Genomic DNA, 25994 nt, shown 5'->3' with positions numbered 1-25994 from the left:
TAAAAAAAGACCAAATAAATGGGATAAAGCAATTCCACATCATCACAAAGTAGTTGGGTTTGTCTCAATATTCCTAAAAATAGGTCCTGAACGTCCACCTGTGGGTCCAAGGGGCTGATTCCACAAATTCCTGCTCATCAGGAGGGTTTGAAGTAAGGCCGTGAGGATGGGCAGAATTGGAATCAATTTTCCCCATATTAAATTGGGATCTCCCATTAAAAAGAGATCAAATAAATGGGATAAAGCAATTTTACATCATCAAAAGGTGGTTGGGTTTGTCTCAATATTCTCCAAAATGTCCTGAACTTCCAGCTGTGAGTCCAAGAGGCTGATTCATCAGGAGGGTTGGAAGCAAGACTAGGTCCCTTCTCCATGAGGAAGGGCAGAATTGGAATTTCTTTTCCCCAGATTAAATTGGCAGCCACCATTAAAAAAAGACCAAATAAATGGGATAAAGCAATTCCACATCATTACAAAGTGATTGGGGTTTGTCTCAATGTTCCCAAAAATGTCCTGAAATTCCAGCTGTGAGTCCAAGTTCCTGCTCATCAGGAGGGTTTAAACAAGGCCATGAGGAAGGGCAGAATTGGAATCACTTTTCCCCAAATTAAATTGGGAGCCCCCATAAAAAAGAGACCAAATAAATAGGATAAAGCAATTCCACACCATCACAAGGTGTTTGTTTTTTTTTTTTTCCTTTATCCAGCCTCTTTTCAGGAGGTTTTAGCCCGAATTCCCTCGCTGTGTGCTCTAATCACATTTCATATGGTGACTTAATTCATAATTTGCTAAGTTAAAGAAATGGCAGCGCCCTAAGAAACCCATCTGTTTGTTGTTATTTTTACAGCCCTAATCTGTTAAAAGCTGTTTCCTCTCAAACATGCAGCTCTCAATTATCCTCAGTTACCCAATATATGCTCCAACTGCTCCTGGCTAATCCCAGATTGTCTGCATGCTCAGCCAGGGCTTGTTTGGAATTTTCTTGTCCCAAATGAAGCTTCAAAATTTTGTTTTTATTGTAGAAACTCTTCACTAAGAGACAACAGAGTAACAATTAAATAATTAGCATTGTGTTATTACACCCTGCTGTGTTTGGAGTATATTTTTGTTCTCTTTTTTAGCAGCAATGAATTATTTTTGCTTTTATTTCTGGCCAAAAGTCTCTTCTGCACTTCAGAAAAAGAAATATTGCTGGTGTTAAGGTCATCAGATCAAACGGAAGTTTATTTTTAATGTTTTGTAGATACATTTTCCTGCTTATATGTTTAAAAATGATCCAGCTGTGACAACCAAGAGCTGATTGGTCTAAAAGATGCAATTTTCAGATCATTTATTTCAAAGAAAAAGAACAGAGGACTAAATTTCTAATAAAACATTTTCTAATAAAAGAACTGAGCGCTGTATTTACAATGCTATAAATGCAAAAGGTCAATTTATTAACAAAACAGGTACAAAGTAGAACAATTAAAACCAACTCTAACACTTAAAAATAATTAAAATTAAACCAGTTAAATTTCAGCGGACAGGGAAATGAAGATGTGATGGTCACAGGTGAAAATAAAAACAATTCAGGCATTTTTGCCTCGATCCCTGAGATTCCCCAAATACCTACAAGATGTGAAGGGCTTCAAAAGCAGCCACGGCCTCCTTCTCCTTCTCGTGCCTGCTCCACAGGGATTCCAGAGATGGGATTTTGGGGAACCTGGGTCCAGCTGGAGCCTGGGCCAGAACCTCCTTCCCCTCCTGCTCCGATTGCTTCGCTATCAAAATCTTCGGCCTTGGGATCTTCTTGGCGTATTCCAGAGCCTGAAAGCAGGAAAAACTGGGGGAAATGAGCAGGAGAAAACCTGGCCAAGATTTCCTAAAAACATTTAGAAGATGAGTAAGATATCTCTGAATTCCTGAGCTTGTTTCTGACAGAATTCAATCCCAGATTCTTCAGTGGTGACTGCAACACAACCCAGCCCAAGATTTGCTTCCTGCCACCATTAGAAGCCGCCTTAGACACTGAGGAAGTGTTTTTATTGTAAAAAATAAAGAGCAACATGAATTTATTACATTTATAAACATTTTTTCCCAGTCTCATTAGGGTCTTGCCCTCAGGCAGGGAGCTCTGCAGGTCAACAGGACAAGCTCAGGTTCTCCTGCATAATGCACTTTATAATCCAAATTAAAAAGCAAAATGATGCCTGGGACATGGAATTGGAGAGGGAATGGAAAGAGTTTTACAGAAATGCTGGAGCTGGCAGAGCCCTGGTTTAATCTGGGGTGGGTTTTGGTGCCTGTGTGCTGCAGGGATTTGGGAACACCTCATGTCCCCAGTGCATTATCTCCTGGTCCTGGTGAAGCCCCTAAAAGAATCCAAACCCCTTTTTTGCCACCCAAACAATGAAGTTTTGTGTCTTAGTGGTTTAATTTTGGGAATAACTGCAAGGAACTGAGGAATTCTGATATTATTGAGTTCAGAGCTTTGTTCTGGAGCCTGCAGTCACTTGTCCCCCTCAGGAGCATCCTGGAAAGGACTCAGCTCTCACCTTCTGCCTGAAGACACCTGGGGCTTTGCAGGCAAACCCCTTTTGGCCACCCAAACAATAAAGTTTTGTCTCTTAGTGGTTTATTTTTGGGAATAACTGCAAGGAACCAAGAAATTCTGATATTATTGTGTTCACAGCTTTGTCCTGGAGCTGGCAGTGCTCACTTGTCCCCCTCAGGAACACCCTGGAGGGGACTCAGCTCTCACCTTCTGCTTGGACACTGAATCCACCTGGGCCTTTGCAGGCAAAGCCCTTTTGGCCACCCAAACAATAAATAGCGGTTTATTTTTGGGAATAAATGCAAGGAACTGAGGAATTTTGATATTATTGAGTTCCCAGCTTTGTCCTGCAGTGTTTCCTTGTCACCCTCAGGACTCAGCTCTCACCTTCTGCCTGGACACTGAGGGCACCTGGGGCTTTGCAGGCAGCCTCTGAACCACAGTGATATTCCTCATGTTATATTCCTTAATTTGCCTGGAATATTCCTTCTGCAGCTTCATCTTTTCTTTCTGAGAAAAAGCAGAAAAAAGGGCCTGGAATTCACTGGCTGGGGAGATCCATCAATGAAAACCTTTTCCCACCAATATTCCATTTCCACCTCTGCTGCTGTCCAACCTGCCTTTGCCATTGATCCCTCCTCAGCACACAACAGGAAGCCCTGGTAAATGGCACAGCTTTTTTTTATTTAGTTGCTTTTCCCTTTTAAGAGCTTTTCCCTGGACTGAATATAGGATAGAGCTGAGCAGAAATGTGACAGCTCCATCTTCATTCTGTCCTGAACAATCTGTCTCCATTTCACCAGAGTGCAGCCAGATAGTTTTGTTTTTACACAACTTTGATTTCCACTTGGAACGTTTGGTGGATCTTTACACTGGCAATGACAACTCAGCCACTTGAGTGGGTCATTTCCTGATGTGCAATTAGCCCTGATTGATTCCTATTTCTGGATTTTAAAAATGAGAGGGTTAAAATTATCCCCAGGACAGCTGTCTTTGCTTTTAGTTGAATTTTCCTGTAGATCTCCAGCTAGACAAAGATATAAAGTCACAGATAATTGTAAATTATGATTTCTCTGCCACTCTCCCCTGTCTAAATCCAGTTTTGGTTTACTCACTTTCTCACTATTTCAAGCCAAGGATATAAAGTCCCAGATAATCCTAAATTATGATTTCTCTCCCCTGTCCAAATCCAGTTTTGGTTTACTCACTTTCTCCAAGGATATCTCTCCCAAGCCAAGGATATAAAGTCCCAGACTCATCATATCATAAATATGATATCATAAATATAATGTAATAAATATGATATCATATCATAAATTATGATTTCTCTGCCACTTTTCCCTGCCTAAATCCAGTTTTGGTTTACTCACTTTCTCCAAGGATATCTCTCTCAAGCCAAGGATATAAAGTCCCTGATAATCATAAATTATGATTTCCCTGCCTAAATCCCCTTTTGGTTGATTCACTTTTTCCAAGGATATTTCTCCCAAGCCAAGGATATAAAGTCCCAGATAATCATAATTGATGATTTCTCTGCCCTGCCTAAATCCCCTTTTGGTTTACTCACTTTCTCCAAGGATATCTCTCCCAAGCCAAGGATATAAAGTCCCAGACTCATCATATCATAAATATGATATCATAAATATCATATAATAAATATGATATCATATCATAAATTATGATTTCTCTGCCAGTTTTCCCTGCCTAAATCCAGTTTTGGTTTACTCACTTTCTCCAAGGATATTTCTCTCAAACCAAGGATATAAAGTCCCAGATAATCATAAATTATGATTTCTTTGCCCTGCCTAAATCCCCTTTTGGTTGATTCACTTATTCCGAGGATATTTCTCTCAAACCAAGGATATAAAGTCCCAGATAATCCTAAATTATGATTTCTCTCCCCTGCCTAAATCCAGTTTTGGTTTACTCACTTTCTCCAAGGATATCTCTCCCAAGCCAAGGATATAAAGTCCCAGACTCATCATATCATAAATATGATATCATAAATATCATGTAATAAATATGATATCATATCATAAATTATGATTTCTCTGCCACTTTTCCCTGCCTAAATCCAGTTTTGGTTTACTCACTTTTTCCAATGATATCTCTCTCAAACCAAGGGTATAAAGTCCCAGATAATTGTGAATTATGATTTCTTTGCCCTGCCTAAATCCAGTTTTGGTTTACTCACTTTTTCCAATGATATCTCTCTCAAACCAAGGGTATAAAGTCCCAGATAATTGTAAATTATGATTTCTTTGCCCTGCCTAAATCCCCTTTTGGTTGATTCACTTATTCCGAGGATATTTCTCTCAAGCCAGGGATATAAAGTCCCAGATAATTGTAAATTATGATTTCCCTGCCCAAATCCACTTTTGGTTTACTCACTTTCTCTTTGATTGTTTCATAGTCAGGTCCAAGGCCTCCAAGCTTCATACTCTGATTGAAGTAGAATTTGGAGCTGCCCAGCTGAAAACCAAACAGCAAACAGATTTTCCTTGATATGATTTTACAGAGGGAATAATTCAAGGAATTTTTATAGTGGAAACCTCAGGGTTTAATTTGCAATCTCAGCCCCACCCCTGGCATGTCTCATTTTAAATAAGTGACCAACAGGACTGAGTTATGGCAAAAGTCAAATGACAACAGAATTTCCTTTGGATCTAAGTGGGAAATTGCCAATTTTCCCAATCACAAAGTGATATTTTCTCAATCAAAAATTACCTTTATTGTGAAACGGCTTAAAGCCACTCATTTGACTGTGGTTAGAATGAGACTCCAAAGAAATTTTTTGTGAGAGAAGCAGATAAAATTACTGACTTTGGTGGCAAAAATCAGACAAATGATGTTGGTGAGAAAAACCTTTCCTTGTTCTGAAATCTGCACTGGAAAGTTGCCACAGAGAGCTGAAAAATCCATTTCTGCTGCACAGCAAAGGCTTTACAAGTGCAGGAGTGGTGGCTGATGCCATCCAGTATTTTGGACATCACACAAAGACTCCAATGCCCCCATAATATTTTTATTCTCTTTCAAGACCACATTTTTAGAAGGGAATTATGTGTAAACACTTGTCAGTGAAGCTCATTATGATCAGCTCTGTGGTGATTTCCACCACAGAGTAATGCAGGAACAGCAATGGAAATAAAATGGGCATTTCTACAAAGCACAAGTTCAAGTTAAACTCAACTGCAGAAAATTTGATTTTATGCACTGAATTTCCTATTTGAGGTTTCTTTGTGTCAGCAACCCCTGCTCTCACCTGCTATAACTCGCTAATTTTTAATTTGGGGTACAGTGAGGATTTAATTTCTCTGTGTCCCACAAAATCAGGGTTCCCCTCTTGCTGCAATGAGTGCATTTGTTTATGAGGAAAAACCGGATTTTCCTGGGAGCAGAACCAGAGTGATCCTCTGTGCATTCCCCACATGCGGAGCGTGAGAAATCTGCTGCAAGCAGGGACAAGAAACAAAGGGGAGAGAAGGAGCTCTGCCCTCCAGCTCCCACCATAATCCTAATTCTTCTTAGGGGCACTCAGGCAGCAACACCCAGAGTGCAGGAAATCATAATTCCAGCTTAGTCTGTCTGCCCTGAGAGCTGGAGAAAACTCCTCAAACATTTAATTTGTCATGGGCAGCCTAATGGTGACACCAGGATGGAGCGGGCTTGCAGAGGAGACAGAAATTCAGATTTTAATGAGGAGCATCAGGGATGAGGTTTGTGCTGTTGGCTTTACAAATCCTCCAGATTTGGGTTGGAATCCCTTGGAAAGCAGGAGATTTGAGCAGGACAAGAAAGGAGCGTGAGCAGGATAATGGACGGCTCAGATCTGAGGCTGCCTGCTCAAAAGCAGAAATAATCTATTGCTCACAAACTGCCCGACCCTGTCCGATGAGAATCATTTTATCTGTGATAAACGACGGGACAAACACTGCTCTGTGCGTCCCTGCACTCAGCCACACTGATCCCTTCGCTCTAAAATGATTTCAGTGAAAAAAATGAACTAAAACGATTTCAGTGAGCCAAAAGAACTAAAATTTCAGTGAACTCTCTGCTGCAGGTGGATCCCTTTGCTCCAAAATTATTTCAGTGAACCAAATGAATTAAAATTTCAGTGAATTCTATGATCCAGGTGGATCCCTTTGCTCTAAAAGGATTTCAGTGAAAAAAATGAACTAAAATTATTTCAGTGAACCAAAAGAGCCAAAATGATTTCAGTGAACCAAAAGAACTAAAATTTCAGTGAATTCTCTGATCCAGGTGGATCCCTTTGCTCTAAAATGGTTTCAGTGAAAAAAATGAACTAAAATTTCAGTGAACTCTCAGATACCTTTGCTCTAAAATTATTTCAGTGAATCAATTGAACTAAAATGATTTCAGTGAATTCTCTGATCCAGGTGGATCCTTTTGCTCTAAAATGGTTTCAGTGAACCAAATGAACTAAAATTTCAGTGAACTCTCTGCTGCAGGTGGATCCCTTTGCTCTAAAAGGATTTCAGTGAAAAAAATGAACTAAAATTATTTCAGTGAACCAAAAGAGCCAAAATGATTTCAGTGAACCAAAAGAACTAAAATTTCAGTGAATTCTCTGATCCAGGTGGATCCCTTTGCTCTAAAATGATTTCAGTGAATAAAATGAACTTGCTTTGTTCAAATAAAATAATCTCACTGAACTCTCTGATCCAGGTGGATCCCCTTGCTCTAAAATGGTTTCAGTGAAAAAAATGAACTAAAATTTCAGTGAACTCTCAGATACCTTTGCTCTAAAATTATTTCAGTGAATCAATTGAACTAAAATGATTTCAGTGAATTCTCTGATCCAGGTGGATCCCTTTGCTCTAAAATGATTTCAATGAACCAAATGAACTAAAATTTCAGTGAACCCTCTGATCTCTTTGCTCTAAAATTATTTCAGTGAACCAATTGAACTAAAATGATTTCAGTGAACCAAAAGAACTAAAATTTCAGTGAACTCTCTGCTCCAGGTGGATCCCTTTGCTCTAAAATGATTTCAGTGAATAAAATGAACTTGCTTTGTTCAAATAAAATAATCTCACTGAACTCTCTGATCCAGGTGGATCCCCTTGCTCTAAAATGATTTCAGTGAAAAAAAATGAATAAAATTTCAGTGAATTCTCTGATCCCTTTGCTCTAAAATGATTTCAGTGAACTAAATGAACTAAAATTATTTCAGTGAATTCTCTGATCCCTTTGTTCTAAAATGATTTCAGTGAACCAAATGAACCTGCTTTTTTAAAATGAAATAATTTCAGTGAACTCTGATCCAGGTGGATCCCTTTGCTCTAAAATGACTTCAGTGGGCCAAATGAACTAAAATTATTTCAGTGAACCAAAAGAACTAAAATTTCAGTGAACTCTCTGCTCCAGGCAGATCCCCTTGCTCAAAAATGATTTCAGAGAACCAAATGAAATAAAATGATTTCAGTGAACCAAAGGAAATAAAATTTCAGTGAATTCTCTGATCCAGGTGGATCCCCTTGCTCTAAAATGATTTCACTGAACCAAATGAACTTGCTTTTTTCAAATAAAATAATCTCACTGAACTCTGATCCAGGTGGATCTCTTTGCTCTAAAACTATTTCAGTGAAAAAAATGAACTAAAATTTCAGTGGATTCTCTGATCCCTTTGCTCTAAAATGATTTCAGTGTCTATTTCTCCCTTTGTTCCATGATTTTTAATGCTCTGCTGTTCGTTTTACAACATTTCTCAGTCCCTATTTGTATTTTTTTTAAACTTTGGATTATTAAGAAGAAATGTTAGAGTGGAAATAGAAATTTCACCCAACCCACATTTACTTCCTCACCTTTTTGCTGATTTTGGGCTGGTTTTGCTTTTCCCTTTGTAGGAGAGACCCCTCTGAGCTGCTCCTTCTCATTTTCCTTGGGTTTCCTTCAGCTTTTCCTGAGTCTCCCCGGGGCAGGGCAGGCGGGAACAAACCCCACAGCCACGTGCCAGCAAAAGCATCTTCAAAATCAGAAAATCGTGGCTTTTCCTTCTTTTCTACGAAATGGGAGATTCTGCAAGCAGATGTCGGTGAGCTGTGAGCAAAACATGATAAAAAGGCCTTAAAAAATGAGGGGGAAAGAGCAAAAATCTGAATTTACACACAGCAAACAACCTGGACATGGAGTGAGGGAGCAGGGAGATGGGAAGGTGAGGATTTCACAATAAATGATTTTGCTTGCACCCAAGTGTGTGGAAATAAATGGAAAAAACCCCAAAAATAGGGAAATTTCAGCCTGGTGCAAAGGCGATTAAAGCAAATGAAAAGCTTTGGATCAGGCCTGCTGAATATTGATAGAATTATTTGTTTATGTGAAATAAAACCTTCATTTTTTTAAAATCAAGACAGTGAAATTCTATATAATTGAGAATTTTCCTACTCTCTCTTTTAGGGACAGAACTGATCCTGAATATCCACCCGGCAAAGCCAATTTTCCTACAAACTCTAAATTTATGCAAAATTCCCTTTCCTATCTGTATTTTAAACTTTCCCACCCAGCCTCCTACAAGGAAATTTTAATTGTGGAAATTTCCATTCCTGGAGGACAGAGCTGTCCTTTTCCAAAGCCATATTTAAAAATCAGTATCTATAATGAATCTTCAATTAGTAATAAATTATAATGGCAGGTTGGTAGCAAAATAAGTTTATCCTTCGGAGTTTAAACAAAATATAAACAAGGAAGGAAGGAAGTTTTAGAGTGGAAAAGTTTTAAAAAGTTTTTTTTTAAGTTTTATAAAATAAAGTTTTAACATTTTTTTGTTTATTTTCTGGGCATCACAGGGTTATGACAATATTATTTTACCATTTAAATCCTTACCACAAACTCTTCTGATACCTGCAATCCTCATGAATGTGATTTTGGAAATCTGGAAGCGCTGCTTGGTCCTTCACTTTTTCTTGAAAAATGGCATTAAAATCAGCTGGAATATTCTCCAGTTCCGGATGAGCCTGGTCACTGCTGCTGCTATTCCAGGAAAAATCCTGCCCAGGGATGGGATTGGTTGGGAATTCCAGCTGTGGAATTCCAGCTGCAGAGTCCTGCTGGTGTTTCTTGTCCTCCTGGCCGGGATATTCAGGATTTAAAACCTCTGGTGGGTAAAAATTCTGGAATATCGGGAGGAAACAGCCAGGCGTGGCAAGGATTGGATTTGGGGCGTTGTTTAAGCCGCTTTGGGGTTTTTCTGCTGGGCCAAGAGAAGAATTTGGGGCGAGGGCCGGGCTGGGGTCCCGCCCCAGGGCAGGGGGCACAGCCTGGGGTCCCGGGGGCTGCTGCTGCCTCTGCGCCCGGGCATTGGCGGCTCCTGCTGCTCCCGGGGGATCCCGGCCAGCGCTCCTGGGGAAGGCTCTGCCACCCAGAGGGGGCCTGGGCTCTGCTCGGTGCCTCTGCAGGGGCCGGGGCTGCTCCTGAAATAGTCACCAACAGCTGCATCTGAGACATTCAGGTGGAAATTCCGTCACTCGCATCAGAATCCCTCTGAGCTGCTGGGATCTGACCCTGATCATGGTGGGTTCAACCCAAAATTCAAATTGAAAGGAACCCTCTTTATAGTCCAGAAATTCAAATTGAAAGGAAGCCAAAAATTCAAATTTAAAGGAACCCAGAAATTGAAATGTAAAGGAACCCTCTTTATAGTCCAGAAATTAAAATTAACCCAAAAATTCAAATTTAAAGGAACCCAGAAATTGAAATGTAAAGGAACCCTCTTTATAGTCCAGAAATTCAAATTTAAAGGAACCCAAAAATTCAAATTTAAAGGACCCCTCAGTCCAGAACAGAGCAGAGATGTTGTTCAGGTGCTGCGCAATGAATAATTCTGCATCAAACATTTCCTTGATGGCCTGAGGCAAGTTCTGCAGCACTGGACTATAAAATCAGGTCCTTGCAGATGCAAACCTGAGAGGCTGCTTGGATTCTGCTTTTTGTCCCTGCAAGAACCTGAGCTGCTCCTGAAACGAGTCACCAACAGCTGCATCTGAGATATTCAGGTGGAAATTCCGTCACTCGCATCAGAATCCCTCTGAGCTGCTGGGGTCTGACCCTGATCATGGTCACCCTCAGGATTTTGGATTCAACCCAAAATTGAAATTGAAAGGAACCCAGAAATTCAAATTTAAAGGAACCCTCTGTATAGTCCAAAAATTCAAATTGAAAGGAAGCCAAAAATTCAAATTTAAAGGAACCCTCTTTGTAGTCCAGAAATTGAAATTTAAAGGAACTCTCTTTATAGTGCAGAAATTCAAATTGAAAGGAACCCAAAATTCAAATTTAAAGGACCCCTCAGTCCAGAACAGAGCAGAGATGTTATTCAGGCACTGCTCAATGAATAATTCTCCAGAAATTCAAATTTAAAGGAACCCTCTTTATAGTCCAGAATTCAAATTTAAAGGAACTCTCTTTATAGTGCAGAAATTCAAATTTAAAGGAACTCTCTTTATAGTCCAGAAATTGAAATTTAAAGGAACCCAAAATACAAATTCAAAGGAACCCAAAAATTCAAATTGAAAGGAGCCCAAAAATTCAAATTGAAAGGAGCCCAAAAATTCAAATTGAAAGGACCCCTCAGCGCAGAACAGAGCAGAGATGTTGTTCAGGTGCTGCTCAATGAATAATTCTGCATCAAACATTTCCCCAAAGGTCTGAGACCAAATTCTGGTCCTTGCAGATGCAAACCAGGTGTGGTAAATGTGGATTTTATCTGCAAGAGGTGCAAAAATGGTGCCCTAAAGCGCCCAGATCGAACCCTGTGGATAACCCAGAGCTCTCTGTCAACCACTTGGAAAAAATGATCTAAAAATCAAATCAGTTCTTGATTTTTGTGTGCCAAATTTTGGGGAAAAATGGCTTTGTACACACTGTCAGACTGGGCCATGTAGAACAGCCTGATGCCAATTATATAAATAACCTTCCATTATATAAATGATAAAAAAATTATAAAATATACAAATACAATTGTATTATATAAATGATAAAATTATTATACATGATATTTTCTAGTTTATGGCATTTAATTCACTCCCCCTTAATTTTAGGGGACAAATCGGGCAGAAATGGTGAAGTTCTGGCTCAGAATTTCCCAAACCACCAAACAGGACCATGTACTAGTTTATAATAATAATCTAGATAATTTAAATTATCAAATCATCTCCCAAATACATCCTGTGAGCTCAGAATTTCCTGGCATTTTGCTTTAAATTTATTTAGTACATAAAGCACACATACATTAAATTACAGTGCTTATCTATTGATAGATATTTAAGGATTTCTTGCCAGTAATAATTACTTTAAAAGCCACAAGATGACAGCTGTAAACATTCAAATTCAGTGCTTTTATAGCTATATTCCAACTGATTATAGATATTTTTAAGATATTTTTTATATATTTTTTATATATTTTTTAGATATTTTTTAGCTATTTTTTAGATATATCATGGATAGGCTTTTAGAGATATTTTATAGATACTTCAACTGAAAAATTCTAAATGTATAAATTCTAAATTTAAAAAAAAAATTGAAATTATAAAATTATAAATTCAATGATTAAATTCTCTGAAAAAGGAACCTTGAGCTGCTGTCCTTTTGGGTACCATTTCTCTTCAGGCTTCATTTTCCCAGTTTGGGATGCTGGAACATTCTGGAATGGTTCTTCAACAGCTGGTGGAGGATCTGGGACCTAAAAACCAGGAACGTTCATGGTCACAGCAATTAAGGGGAAAAATCTTAAAATCTTGAGGAAATAATAAGAAAAATTTGTGGCCTATTGAAATTAAAATTAAAATTAAATTTTCCATGATGGGATGGATGACAAGGAAACGGTTAAAGGAAAAAAAAAAAGAAGCAAAACCCAATTAAAGGCAGGGATGGCTCCTTGTAGTTTTAAGAGGAATAAAAGGAAGGAAAATTGTGCAGCACAGAAACTCTCCAATGTCTGAGCTGCTCCATTTCCATGGAGGAAATGCACCTAATAACAGAAAATCAGCAAAAAACCATCCCTGGCCAGGCAATCACACACCCAGCAAGAGAGATTGCAGGAAAAGCTGGAAAAACACAATAATGGGGCTGAAAAGAATGGGGGAGCTGCAGGAATGAAATCTGGAATTCACAGAGCTGCCAAAACAAGGAGAGCTCCAACAACCACAGCGAGTTTTTATTTGGAGCAAGTTTTCTGAGTAAATTCCCCTTGTTTATATAGCAATAATGAGTATTTTTCTTGAAATAAACTTTTTTTAATCGCTGCACAAAGGTGAGTAAATTCCCCTTGTAAATATAGCAATAATTAAATCTTTTTTAAAATAAACTTTAATTTTAACCACTGCACAAAGATGAGTAAATTCCCCTTGTAAATATGGCAATAATTAATATTTTTCTTGATATAAACTTTTTTTAATCGCTGCACAAATCTGAGTAAATTCCCCCTGTAAATATAGCAAGAATTGATTTTTTCTTGAAATAAACTCTTTAAAATCACTCCATAAAGATGAGTACATTCCCCTTGTAAATATAGCAATATTTGATTTTTTTTTCTTGAAATAAACTTTTTTTAATCTACAAAACTGCAGGAAATCCAAATTTTAGTCTCTATTTTGTATCCCAAACCATCCTGCTGGGTATTTTAGTGGAAGTGTGACTGTGAGAGGAATCTCTGCTCCATCCCAGAGTGGTGCCACAGGAAAATCTGGAAAAACACAATAATGGGGCTGAAAATAATGGGAATAAAGTCTGGAATAAAGTCTGGAATACACAGAGCTGCCAAAACAAGCTCACAAACAAGGAGAGCTCAAATAACCACAGCAAGATTTTATTTGGAGCAAGTTTTCTGAGTAAATTCCCCTTATAAATATAGCAATAATTAATTTTTTTAAAAATAAACTTTAATTTTAATCACTGCACAAGGGTGAGTAAATTCCCCTTGTAAATATAGCAATAATTAAATTTTTTTCTTGAAATAAACTTTTTTTAATCTACAAAACTGCTGGAAATCCAATTTTTAGTCCCTATTTTTTGTCCCAAACCATCCTGCTGGGTATTTTAATGGAAGTGTCACTGTGAGAGGAATCTCTGCTCCACCCCAGAGTGATCCTACAGGAGAAGCGACAATGGGAAGATATTTATGACCAAAAGATAAAAGATATTTATGAATTACTATATTATGAAAATCATGAATGGAAAAAAAATGTGGGAAGCTGAGTCTCTCATTTTGGGGGTAAGAGATTAAGGCAGAAGGAAAAGGTGGACAGGGTTTATTACTGAGTTTATGGTTGATCTCACGGCTCCAAATTCAACGTAAATCCCTGGAAAAAAATTCACAAGAAAATTAAAAAGTACCACGGAGGTTTTGCTGAGCTGAGGACAGACAGAATAAAATGTTTTTGGTGGAACCAAGTGACTGAGTGCATGGATGGAGTGCTGGGCAGGTAAAACATACTTCTACATTATCTCTTTGAAAGAGGAGCAGGACACAACCTCTGCCAGCAATTTTTTTCCCTTCTTTTTTTCCTTTTTTTTTTTTTTTTTTTTTGTGAACCATTCTATTCATACCAATCAAATCGAGCAAATGATCAAATGAAATTGCATTTTGAGAATCATAAGCTGCGTAATGCCTATTCTGTTAAATTGAGGCCCATAATTGCTTCTCCACTGAAAAGACACAACAAAGGCAGCAATCATGGCATGTCATTATCCCAGACTGGCAAACCAGCCTTTGCGGGGAGGACTTCAAAGCCTCGAGCTGCTCCAATTGCATTTGGCTGCTATTGTTGGAGCCCAGGCAATCTTGATGAGGTGTTTACACCGAGGGAAGGCTCAGTGCGCACACAGTCTGAGTGCCTTGCTCTAGAGCCATTAAAAAATTGTACATGATGTTCCTGGCTTTGAAGTGAGGGCCTTGGAGGTAGGAAAGCAACTGGGATTGAGCACAGCTGAGCTGGGCTGGGCCACGGCTGCTCCTCTCAAAGAAACTCATCATGGGCTGCTTTAGGAACAGGCAATGCTGTATAAAATGCTGTATGAATTAGTAAATGTACAGATCAGCACGGGTTTGTGGTGTGCTTTGGGAAATCTGTAAATGTAAATCTTGCACGAGGTTGGAAGTGTTTTAACTCAGTTGTGCCCTCAAAGCAAACACCATTTCATTGCCACAACCCCAGCAGTGAGCACATCAATAAATTCAGCCTCAACCCCTTGCAAAGCTCAGAAAAATCAGTTTAGGAAGCACACTTTGATTGCTGACATGTGGCTCATCCGTTCCTTGGTGGTTTTGCACTTTTGGACAGAGTTTTCCAGGTGGGGTGACCAAAGTTGCCACCATTGTCCCCTCAGGGCCTTTTGCACCCCTTCCAACAAGACTGGACCATGGATATCTGCTTAGGAATCAGTAAATGAACTGCCAATTAACAGTAAATTAATCAGTGACTTCTGCAGGACCTCAGGGCCTTTTTCTAGAGCCATTAAAAAATTGTACATGATGTTCCTGGCTTTGAAGTGAGGGCCTTGGAGGTAGGAAAGCAACTGGGATTGAGCACAGCTGAGCTGGGCTGGGCCACGGCTGCTCCTCTCAAAGAAACTCATCATGGGCTGCTTTAGGAACAGGCAATGCTGTATAAAATGCTGTATGAATTAGTAAATGTACAGATCAGCATGGGTCTGTGGTGTGCTTTGGGAAATCTGTAATCTGTAAATGTAAATCTTGCAGAACGAGGCTGTTTTAACTCAGTTGTGCCCTCAAAGCAAACACCATTTCATTGCCACAACCCCAGCAGTGAGCACATCAATCAATTCAGCTTCAACCCCCTGCAAACCCCAGAATGATCAGTTTAGGAAGCACAGTTTCACTGCTGACATGTGGCTCATCTGTTTGTTCACATCCTTGTTGTCTTTGCATTTTTGGAGAGAGTTTTCCAGGTGCGGTGACCAAAGTCGACTCCTGCTTGGGTTAGAATAAGATTGTTTTTATAATTTATAGTTTATAATTTTTATAATCACCACAAGGCTCCCCTCAGGGCCTTTTTCTAGAGCCATTAAAAAATTGTACATGATGTTCCTGGCTTTGAAGTGAGGGCCTTGGAGGTAGGAAAGCAACTGGGATTGAGCACAGCTGAGCTGGGCTGGGCCACGGCTGCTCCTCTCAAAGAAACTCATCATGGGCTGCTTTAGGAACAGGCAATGCTGTATAAAATGCTGTATGAATTAGTAAATGTACAGATCAGCACGGGTTTGTGGTGTGCTTTGGGAAATCTGTAAATGTAAATCTTGCACGAGGTTGGAAGTGTTTTAACTCAGTTGTGCCCTCAAAGCAAACACCATTTCATTGCCACAACCCCAGCAGTGAGCACATCAATAAATTCAGCCTCAACCCCTTGCAAAGCTCAGAAAAATCAGTTTAGGAAGCACACTTTGATTGCTGACATGTGGCTCATCCGTTCCTTGGTGGTTTTGCACTTTTGGACAGAGTTTTCCAGGTGGGGTGACCAAAGTTGCCACCATTGTCCCCTCAGGGCCTTTTGCACCCCTTCCAACAAGACTGGACCATGGATATCTGCTTAGGAATCAGTAAATGAACTGCCAATTAACAGTAAATTAATCAGTGACTTCTGCAGGACCTCAGGGCCTTTTTCTAGAGCCATTAAAAAATTGTACATGATGTTCCTGGCTTTGAAGTGAGGGCCTTGGAGGTAGGAAAGCAACTGGGATTGAGCACAGCTGAGCTGGGCTGGGCCACGGCTGCTCCTCTCAAAGAAAACTCATCATGGACTGCTTTAGGAATCAGAAAAGAACTTGATGCTGTATAAAATGCTGTATGAGTTAGTAAATGTACAGATCAGCATGGGTTTGTGGTGTGCTTTGGGAAATCTGTAATCTGTAAATGTAAATCTTGCAGAACGAGGCTGTTTTAACTCAGTTGTGCCCTCAAAGCAAACACCATTTCATTGCCACAACCCCAGCAGTGAGCACATCAATCAATTCAGCTTCAACCCCCTGCAAACCCCAGAATGATCAGTTTAGGAAGCACAGTTTCACTGCTGACATGTGGCTCATCTGTTTGTTCACATCCTTGTTGTCTTTGCATTTTTGGAGAGAGTTTTCCAGGTGCGGTGACCAAAGTCGACTCCTGCTTGGGTTAGAATAAGATTGTTTTTATAATTTATAGTTTATAATTTTTATAATCACCACAAGGCTCCCCTCAGGGCCTTTTTCTAGAGCCATTAAAAAATTGTACATGATGTTCCTGGCTTTGAAGTGAGGGCCTTGGAGGTAGGAAAGCAACTGGGATTGAGCACAGCTGAGCTGGGCTGGGCCACGGCTGCTCCTCTCAAAGAAACTCATCATGGGCTGCTTTAGGAACAGGCAATGCTGTATAAAATGCTGTATGAATTAGTAAATGTACAGATCAGCACGGGTTTGTGGTGTGCTTTGGGAAATCTGTAATCTGTAAATGTAAATCTTGCACGAGGTTGGAAGTGTTTTAACTCAGTTGTGCCCTCAAAGCAAACACCATTTCATTGCCACAACCCCAGCAGTGAGCAGATCAATCAATTCAGCCTCAACCCCTTGCAAAGCTCAGAAAAATCAGTTTAGGAAGCACACTTTGATTGCTGACATGTGGCTCATCCGTTCCTTGGTGGTTTTGCACTTTTGGACAGAGTTTTCCAGGTGGGGTGACCAAAGTTGCCACCATTGTCCCCTCAGGGCCTTTTGCACCCCTTCCAACAAGACTGAGCCATGGATATCTGCTTAGGAATCAGTAAATGAACTGCCAATTAACAGTAAATTAATCAGTAATTTCTGCCTGTCCCGCAGCAGATCCAGAGGTGGCTGCCAGCAGGTGCTGATGCCACTCATGGAATCACAGAATTATGGAATGCTTGGGTGGGAGGGACAGTAAATTAATTAATTAACAGTAAATTAATCAGTGACTTCTGCCTGTCCCGCAGCAGATCCAGGGGTGGCTGACAGCAAGTGCTGATGCCACTCATGGAATCACAAATTATGGAATGTTTTGGTGGGAAGGGACTTCAAATCCTGTCCCATGGACAGGGAAACTTTCCACCAGCTCAGGTTGCTCCAAGCCCTGTCCTGGAACATTTCAGGGATGGGAATTCCACAACTTCCCTGTAACTTGTCAAGGTCATGAAGAAACTTTCCTACACCCCCTGTGCCTGCTGTGTCACCTCTCTGCTGTCCACTGCAGCAAGATAATCTTATCTCACAACCCTGATTTTAACTGATTCCTTTTTCTATTCCATATTTTTAAACAATGCACAACGAAGTCCGGATCCCTGGCTCCAACACTTCGGAAAGATTTCCAGAATTCCCTGAATAGCAAACATAATCATATCAACACAGCTCTAATTAGCATCCATCCACACTCATTATTTTTACCATCATCCAAATTAGAAGTGAAAAAAAAACCCCAAGTGCTCTTAATAGATCTACTAGAGAAAAAAATCCTGTCCATCATTCCTGCCAGTGGAATGAAGGCAGAAAATTCCCTCTGATGTTGTGTCAACTCTTCATTGGCCTTGGCAGAGGTGTCACCTGGAGCTCAATGTCCCTGGAGCTCCCCAAGGTGACAATTTTCTGTGTGGAGTCATTCAGTGACCCCCCCCAGTTCCCATTATGCATAATGAGTAGCAAGGAACAGCAATGAACTCGTTTCTAATGGTTCATTAGGAAGTGTAATTACATTTCCTCTTGAAGCTTGCCACAAGGTGGCTGAGACTGTGCAAAGCCAGAACTTCCAGACTGAATCAGTCAGAACTTCCAGAATGTGTAAAATCAGAACTTCAGAATGTGCAAAGTCAGAACTTCAGAATGTGCAAAGTCAGAATTTCCAGAATGTGCAGAGTCAGGATTTCCAGAATGTGCAGAGTCAGAATTTTCACCATGTCCATCAGTCAGAATTTCTTGTCACTAATAATTACTTTAAAAGCCACAAGATGACAGCTTTAAACATCCAAATTCAGCAATTTTATAGCTAGATTTCATCTGAAAATTCTAAACGTATAAATTCTAAATTTATAAAAATTAAAATTCTAAAAATATAAATTCAATTATTAAATTCTCCCAAAAAGGAAATCAGAATTTCCAGACTGTCCATGGTCAGAATTTCTTGTCACTAATAATTACTTTAAAAGCCACAAGCTGACAGCTTTAAACATCTAAATTCAGTGCTTTTATAGATAGATTTCAACTGAAAAATTCTAAATGTATAGATTCTAAATTTAGAAAATTATAAATTCAATTATTAAATTCTCTAAAAAAGGAAGTCAGAACTTCCAGGCTTGGCATAGTCAGAACTTCTTGTCAGTAAAAATTACTTTAAAAGCCTCAAGATGACAGCTTTAAACATCCAGATTCAGTGCTTTTATAAATGTATTTATAATATTTATAATATTTATCAATTTATATAAATGTAAAAATGCTAAATTTATAAAATTTAAAATTCTAAAATTATACATTCAATTATTAAATTCGCTGGAAAAGGAACTGAGAACTTCCAGACTGTGCACAGTCAGAACTTCTTGTCACTAATAATTACTTTAAAAGCCACAAGATGCCAGCTTAAAACATCCAAATTCAGTGCTTTTATAGATATATTTCATCTGAAAATTCTAAATGTATAAAATTTAGGGAATTTCTACATTTACCCACCTGCCCTTGAAGAACTTGCTGCTTTTTATGGTGCAGCTCAAGGTAGGAATTGATCCTCTCTGACTGTCCCAAAGTCCGTTTGTTCTTTTTCACAAAGTTTTTTTTTGCTCTTTGGGGTGGATCCTGCTGGTTCTGAGGAGGAAAAGCGTGGCCAGGATGATTTTTGGAATGAAATCCATCTGCAGGTTCCTCCCTTTTGGTTTGTGGCCCATCGGGTTTGGTGCCGGCCACGTTTGCTCCGTAAAATGTGAATAATTCAGGATCAATCTCTGGGAGTGAATCCTGGCTCTGGTGATTGCCCTCTGAGGAGCCATCAGAGTGGAGATAAAATGAATCCACTGAAAAGTCCCCACTGCTTCCTCCAAAAATCTGGGGTGCCTTCTCTGCCTCAAAAAAATCTCCTTTTTTTGCATTCTTCCAATGAGGATTGTACCTCAGGCTGGAATATTTGTCCGTAGGCTGTTGTTTCCTAATTAAAAAAAAACCAAAAACCAAATTATTTCTGTATAAATGGTACAAATTCTGCATTATTTCAGTGTGCAAACAGATGTCCTGCTGTGGCTAAATGAATTATTTCAGCATCAGAAGAGTTTTATCAAAGATTTTTTGATAGAACGTTTAGGCAGGAATTCCTCTCCCTTTTTAATTCCCATCATCAGTGAATGATAAATTCTAACACTCAGATCACAGTGGGATACAATCATTATCCTAAATTTGGCATGGAAATTTTTAAATTCTAGCAGAATCAGCTAAAAGGTGAAAATGATAAATTGCATTGTTCTGTTGTCTCCTTAAACGTGACAGTCTACAAAAGGCAATTTGTGTTGTTCCTTCTTCAAAGGCTCTGCTGAGTGAAATAAAAGTGAAATTCCTGGTAAAATCAGATTTCAAGTGTCCTTTTGAGACTGTCCAAATAAAAGTGAAATTCCTGGTAAAATCAGATTTCAAGTGTCCTTTTGAGACTGTCCAAATAAAAGCGAAATTCCTGGTAAAATCAGATTTCAAGGGTCCTTTTGAGACTGTCCAAATAAAAGTGAAATTCTTGGTAAAATCAGATTTCAAGTGTCCTTTTGAGACTGTCCAAATAGAAGTGAAATTCCTGGTAAAATCAGATTTCAAGGGTCCTTTTGAGACTGTCCAAATAAAAGCGAAATTCCTGGTAAAATCAGATTTCAAGTGTCCTTTTGAGACTGTCCAAACAAGCTCTGCGTTCTTATTTTCTCTCCTCATTCCTGTGAAACATCCTGATGTTTTGATTAAAAACTCCTTCTAGAAAAGATTTAAATCATTTTTTATTAAAAACAGGCAGTGATTAGATAAGAGTAGAAAAACATAAATGGAGATTCTGTGTTTTTGGCAATTTTTTAACAAGTGGCCAAATTACCGCTTTGAGTTACATTTGTCATAAAGCACAGCCAGATGCTCTGCTTTAAAAAATCCCCAACTGAGCCAATTTCTGATTGAAAATCTGATCCAATGGCAGGAAAAGCAACTGCAGGAGTCAAATCCATCCAAACAGGCTGCCAGGAGCTGTGCAGGTGGAAGGAATGGGGGAGAAAAAAAAGCTTTTAACACAATTTTTGTTTCCCTGGACCTGCAGCACAGCCCTGGGGACATTTACAGGCACTGAAACCTGGTTGATTCTTCAGCTCCTGTGACAGAAATCTGCTGGGTTCCCCAACCTGTGGCCTTGTTAATGATATTTTAAAAAATGAAATCATTTATTCATCCTTTCTCAATGAGTTACATGCATTTTCCTATATTTCTATTTATTTTTACACAATTTTTTCTTCCCTGGACCTGCAGAACAGCCCTGGGCACATTTACAGCCTTTGACTGATTCTTCAGCTCCTGTTACAGAAATCTGCTGGATTCCTCAACCTGTGGCCTTGTTAATGATATTAAAAAAAATGAAATAATTTATTCATCCTTTCTCAATGATTTACATGCCTCTGCCTATATTTCTATTTATTTTTAACACAATTTTTGTTTCCCTGGACCTGCAGCACAGCCCTGGGGACATTTACAGCCACTGAAACCTGGTTGGCTCTTCAGCTCCTGTGACAGAAATCTGCTGGATTCCTCAACCTGGGGGCTTATTAATGATATTTAAAAAATAATAATTAATTTATTCATCCATTTTTAGTGAGCTTCATGCCTCTGCCTATATCTCTGTTTATTTTTAACAGAACTTTTTCTTTCCTGGACCTGCAGCACAGCCCTGGGCACATTTACAGCCATTGAAACCTGGTTGGTTCTTCAGCTCCCGTTACAGATTCCCCAACCTGTGGGCTTATTAATGATATTTAAAAAATTAAATAATTTATTAATTCTTTCTCAACGAGTTACACGCCTCTGCCTATATTTCTATTTATTTTTAATACAAATTTTTCTTCTGTGGACCTGCAGCACAGCCCTGGGGACATTTACAGGCACTGAAACCTGGTTGGTTCTTCAGCTCCTGTGACAGAAATCTGCTGGATTCCTCAACCTGTGGGCTTATTAATGATATTTTAAAAAAATGAAATAATTTATTCATCCTTTCTCAATGAGCTACATGTCTCTGCCTATATTTCTATATATTTTTAATACAAATTTTTCTTCCGTGGACCTGCAGCACAGCCCTGGGGATGCCACTGAAACCTGATTGATTCTTCAGCTCCTGTTCCAGAAATCTGGATTCCCCAACCTGTGGCCTTGTTAATGATATTAATAAATAAATAAATAAATAATTTATGCATCCTTTATCAATGAGTTACATGCCTCCGCCTATATTTCTATATATTTTTAACACAGTTTTTCCATCTCTGGACGTGCAGCACAGCCCTGGGCACATTTACAGGCACTGAAACCTGGTTGGTTCCTATTAAAGAAATCTGCTGGATTCCTCAACCTGTGGCCTTGATAATGATATTAAAAAAAAAAAAAACTTTTATTAATCCTTTCTCAACGAGTTACACGCCTCTGCCTATATTTCTATTTATTTTCAACATATTTTTTTCTTCCCTAGATCTGCAGCACAGCCCTGGGCACATTTACAGCCACTGAAACCTGGTTGATTCTTCAGCTCCTGTTACACAAATCTGCTGGATTCCTCACCTTGTGGCCTTGTTAATGATATTAAAAAAAATTAAATCATTTATTCATCCTTTCATGCCTCTGCCTATATTTCAAGTGGTTCCAAATAACAAAATAATCAGTTTTTCTTTGCTTTCCAGGTGGGCATGGCTGCCGTGGTCTCCTGGAGCTGATTTCCACCAGGGAAAAATCTCATTATTCCCATCTGCAGGTAAACAGCACGAGCTGAGGCTGCTCTGAAGCGAGTCCAGAAATATGTGAGCTAATTGCAATGATTGAAATGGCACAGGATAATGCTAAAGAGCCCCTTTGTGCAGAAATGTGTGCACAGAACCCGACCGTGGGGCTCAGCCCGGGTCACCAAAATGAGTGTGAAGAGCTCCTTCATCCCTCATCGTGGGCAGACAAAAAGGGCACCTTTTATTGCTCCTGGGGAGCTTGGATGGACCCTGTGCTGCTCAACAAAAGTGTGGTGAGCACACGACAGCTGCAGCATTTCCTCTTCAAATTCCCAGCTTGGTAATGGATGTAGAGAGGGGGTTTCATGTGGATGTGCTGTGATATTTGCTCTGCTTAATGGACTGCGCTGGAGTGCTTACTGGGATGAGTTCAAACAAAATAAAATCAAATTTCCATTTAATGAAGAGCCTCACATTCAGCACAGCATTCAGTCCAAAAAAATTACTAAAAATTAGAGCGTGTTTCTAGTACAATTAACATCATTTGCACTCACAATAAAATATTCAATAACTGGCCATTTTTCTTGTTGAGGAGGTGAATAAAAGCATGCTATTAATCATTTAGCCTTCATTTGTTTGTCATTTCATTTTAAGTAGACTATTAAATTGAAACTGCGCGTCGTTATTACTTGGGGTTTAATGTAATCCCTTCAAACTCAAGAATTATTCCCAATTTATCCAGGGTTAAACCTTCCATGCATATGGCAGGATATTCAACTTTATTTTATGCACCCAGTTAATGCCTTCTGAAGGATGTTTCAACGCGGCCTTGAGGAACAACAAGAGGACACAGTCTCAAGCTGCGCCAAGGGAGATACAGGCTGGAATTAAGGAGGAAATTTTTCACAGAAAGAGGGGTCAAATCCTGGAATCATCCACCCAGGGAGGTGGTGGAGTATTGGAGTGAAGGGAGACGACCATCCGATTGATGAGCATCGAACTCCGATTTATTGATTCAATCAGTCACTTTTTATAACCGCGTTAATTAAGTTCAGGCATATTGCAAAATCTGAGCTCACCGTAGCTTACAGATTAAACACTAACCCCTCCTTTTGTTTTCAACGCCTGTGGTTTGTTTATTGAAACCAAGATTTATGTTCTCACCCTGATATAAGTGGTTCTCAAAACCTCCATGTCTGTTCCCAAAACAGCCAAAGACAGAATGTTTACCTGTTATGAGAAAACTGCCTGAGAACCCTGCTGTTTAGAAAAATGTGCCTGAGAACCGAGTTATTTACAGAAACGGGCTTGGGAAACTGCTGCTTACAGCTGCCTTTTACTTTTCCATCAGCTGTATATTTTCATGGCCTCTTTCTTTAAGCCATGTTTGAACCAAGCTCTCCACAGAAGAGTCACCATCCCTCGAAGAGTTTAAAAAAAGACTGAATGTGGCACTTGGTGCCAGGATCTAGTTGAGCTGATAGAACATGGGTTGGACTCGATGATCTTTTTTCATAGAAATCGCAGACATTTTTTCATAGAAATCCTTTCTTTCAGATTTCTGCATCTTCTGAGAAGCAAAGACCCCAGAAAAGAATGTAAACAATTGTTATCAGCTGCTGTAGAATGCAATAAGATGCACCTGTGATTAGTTCATGTTCCCATGTCTATAATTAAGAGCCAATCACAAGAGCAAGCTAAAGACAGAGTCTCTAGACACAACTTTGTTATAGATTTTTTCTTGCTATTCTTAGCTTAGCAGCTCTGCAACTTCTCTCTTTATTCTATTTAGTATAGTTATAATGTATTATATATCATATATTGTCGCAAAGTATAGTTATAATGTATTATATATCATCTATTGTCGCAGACATTTTTTCACAGAAATCCTTTCTTTGGGATTTGTGCATTTTCTGGGAAGCAAGGGCCCCCAGAAAGAGAATGTAAACAATTGTTATCGGCTGCTGTAAATGCAATAGGATGCACCTGCGATTGGTTCATGTTCCCATGTTTATAATTAAGGGCCAATCACAAGAGCAAGCTGGGGACAGAGTCCCTGGACACAACTTTGTTATAGATTCTTTTCTTTCTATTCTTAGCTTACCAGCATCTGCAACTTCTCTCTTTATTTCTATTAGTATAGTAATAATGTATTATATATCATATATCAATAAATCCAGCCTTCTGATCAAGAAACAAGATTCTCGTCCTTCTCTCATCCCCAGCGACCACCACAGGTTGCTGTAATAATATATCAATAAATCCAGCCTTCTGATCAAGAAACAAGATTCTCGTCTTTCTCTCACCCCAGCGACCACCTCAGGTCGCTGTAATAATCTCAAAGGTCCCTTCGGCCACAATAACCCCCTGCACCGATATAAGCTGGGGACGGTGTGGCTGGACAGTGCTCAGGTGGGAAGGGACCTGGGGGTGCTGGTTGACAGTCGATTGAACATGAGCCAGCAGTGTGCCCAGGTGGCCAAGAGGGCCAATGGCTCCTGGCCAGTATCAGGAACGGTGTGGCCAGCAGGAGCAGGGAGGTCATTCTTCCCCTGTACTCGGCACTGGTGAGGCCTCACTTGGAGTATTGTATCCACTTCTGGGCCCCTCACTTTAGGAGGGACGTTGAGAGGCTTGAGCGTGTCCAGAGGAGAGCAACGAGGCTGGTGAGGGGCTTGGAGCACAAGCCGTATGAGGAACGACTGAGGGAGCTGGGGTTGTTCAGCCTGGAGAAAAGGAGACTCAGGGGTGACCTCATCACTCTCTACAACTTCCTGAAGGGTGGCTGTGGTGAGCTGGGGGTCGGTCTCTTTCTCCGGGCAACAACAGATAGAACAAGAGGACACGGTCTCAAGCTGCGTCAAGGGAGATGCAAGTTAGAATTAAGGAGGAAGTATTTTACAGAAAGAGTGGTCAGATACTGGAATCATCTACCCAGGGAGGTGGTGGAGTCATCATCCCTCGAGGAGTTCAAAAAAAGACTGGATGTGGCACTTGCTGCCATGATCTAGTTGAATAGTTAGAACACGGGTTGGACTTGATGATCTTATAGGTCTTTTCCAGCCTTGAATTTCTGTGATTCTGTGATTCTGTGATTCCAACCTAGAATTTCTGTGATTCTGCGAACATCAGATTAAAAACGCCAGAATTATTTCGCTCCGCTCAAGCTTTGCGCCTTACCTCCCACAAATCTTTGCTTTTCTTGCGTCGCGCTCGGCTCCTTCCTCTGCAGAGCTCGTCTCCTCCAGGCTGTCCCCATCGGCGCTGTCCCCCTCCGGGGTGTCCCCACGCTCGTGCCCTGGCAGCCCCCGGTTCTGCAGGACGCTCTGCTGGAGCTGCCGCTGCTTTTCCAGGCCCTCCGAGCCGGAATCCGGGGAATCCTCAGCGCTGGAGGCAGAGCTGCTGCCCCGTGCCCAGCTGGCAGCCTGGAACACGGGGGGCACCAGGGTTTTTGGGGGCACCTGGATGCTGCCGGGGGGGTGAGGGAGCGGGGAAGAGACGGAAAGGAATTTCATGGCGGAAGGGTTCAT

At 40.0% G+C, this 25994-nt stretch overlaps 1 protein-coding gene across 1 annotated transcript; it reads right to left on the bottom strand.

Annotated features, from left to right (window-relative positions):
* Nucleotides 1-1442: 1442 nt before the first annotated feature.
* JHY (junctional cadherin complex regulator) lies at nt 1443-25994 on the bottom strand. Its single transcript, XM_054294910.1, has 8 exons — nt 25645-25994; nt 19208-19676; nt 12120-12230; nt 9395-9963; nt 8359-8593; nt 4925-5005; nt 2921-3043; nt 1443-1806 (listed from the first exon to the last, which is right to left on the bottom strand). Exons 1-8 carry the CDS (start codon nt 25992-25994, stop codon nt 1609-1611), a joined length of 2136 nt encoding a protein of 711 aa, XP_054150885.1. The 3' UTR covers nt 1443-1608.

Source organism: Melozone crissalis, unplaced genomic scaffold (genome assembly GCF_028551555.1).
Source record: "Melozone crissalis strain CALT ecotype California unplaced genomic scaffold, PUWL_Pcris_2 ptg000372l_1, whole genome shotgun sequence".
Classification (NCBI taxonomy): domain Eukaryota; kingdom Metazoa; phylum Chordata; class Aves; order Passeriformes; family Passerellidae; genus Melozone; species Melozone crissalis.
This window is presented reverse-complemented; position numbering and strand designations above follow the sequence as displayed.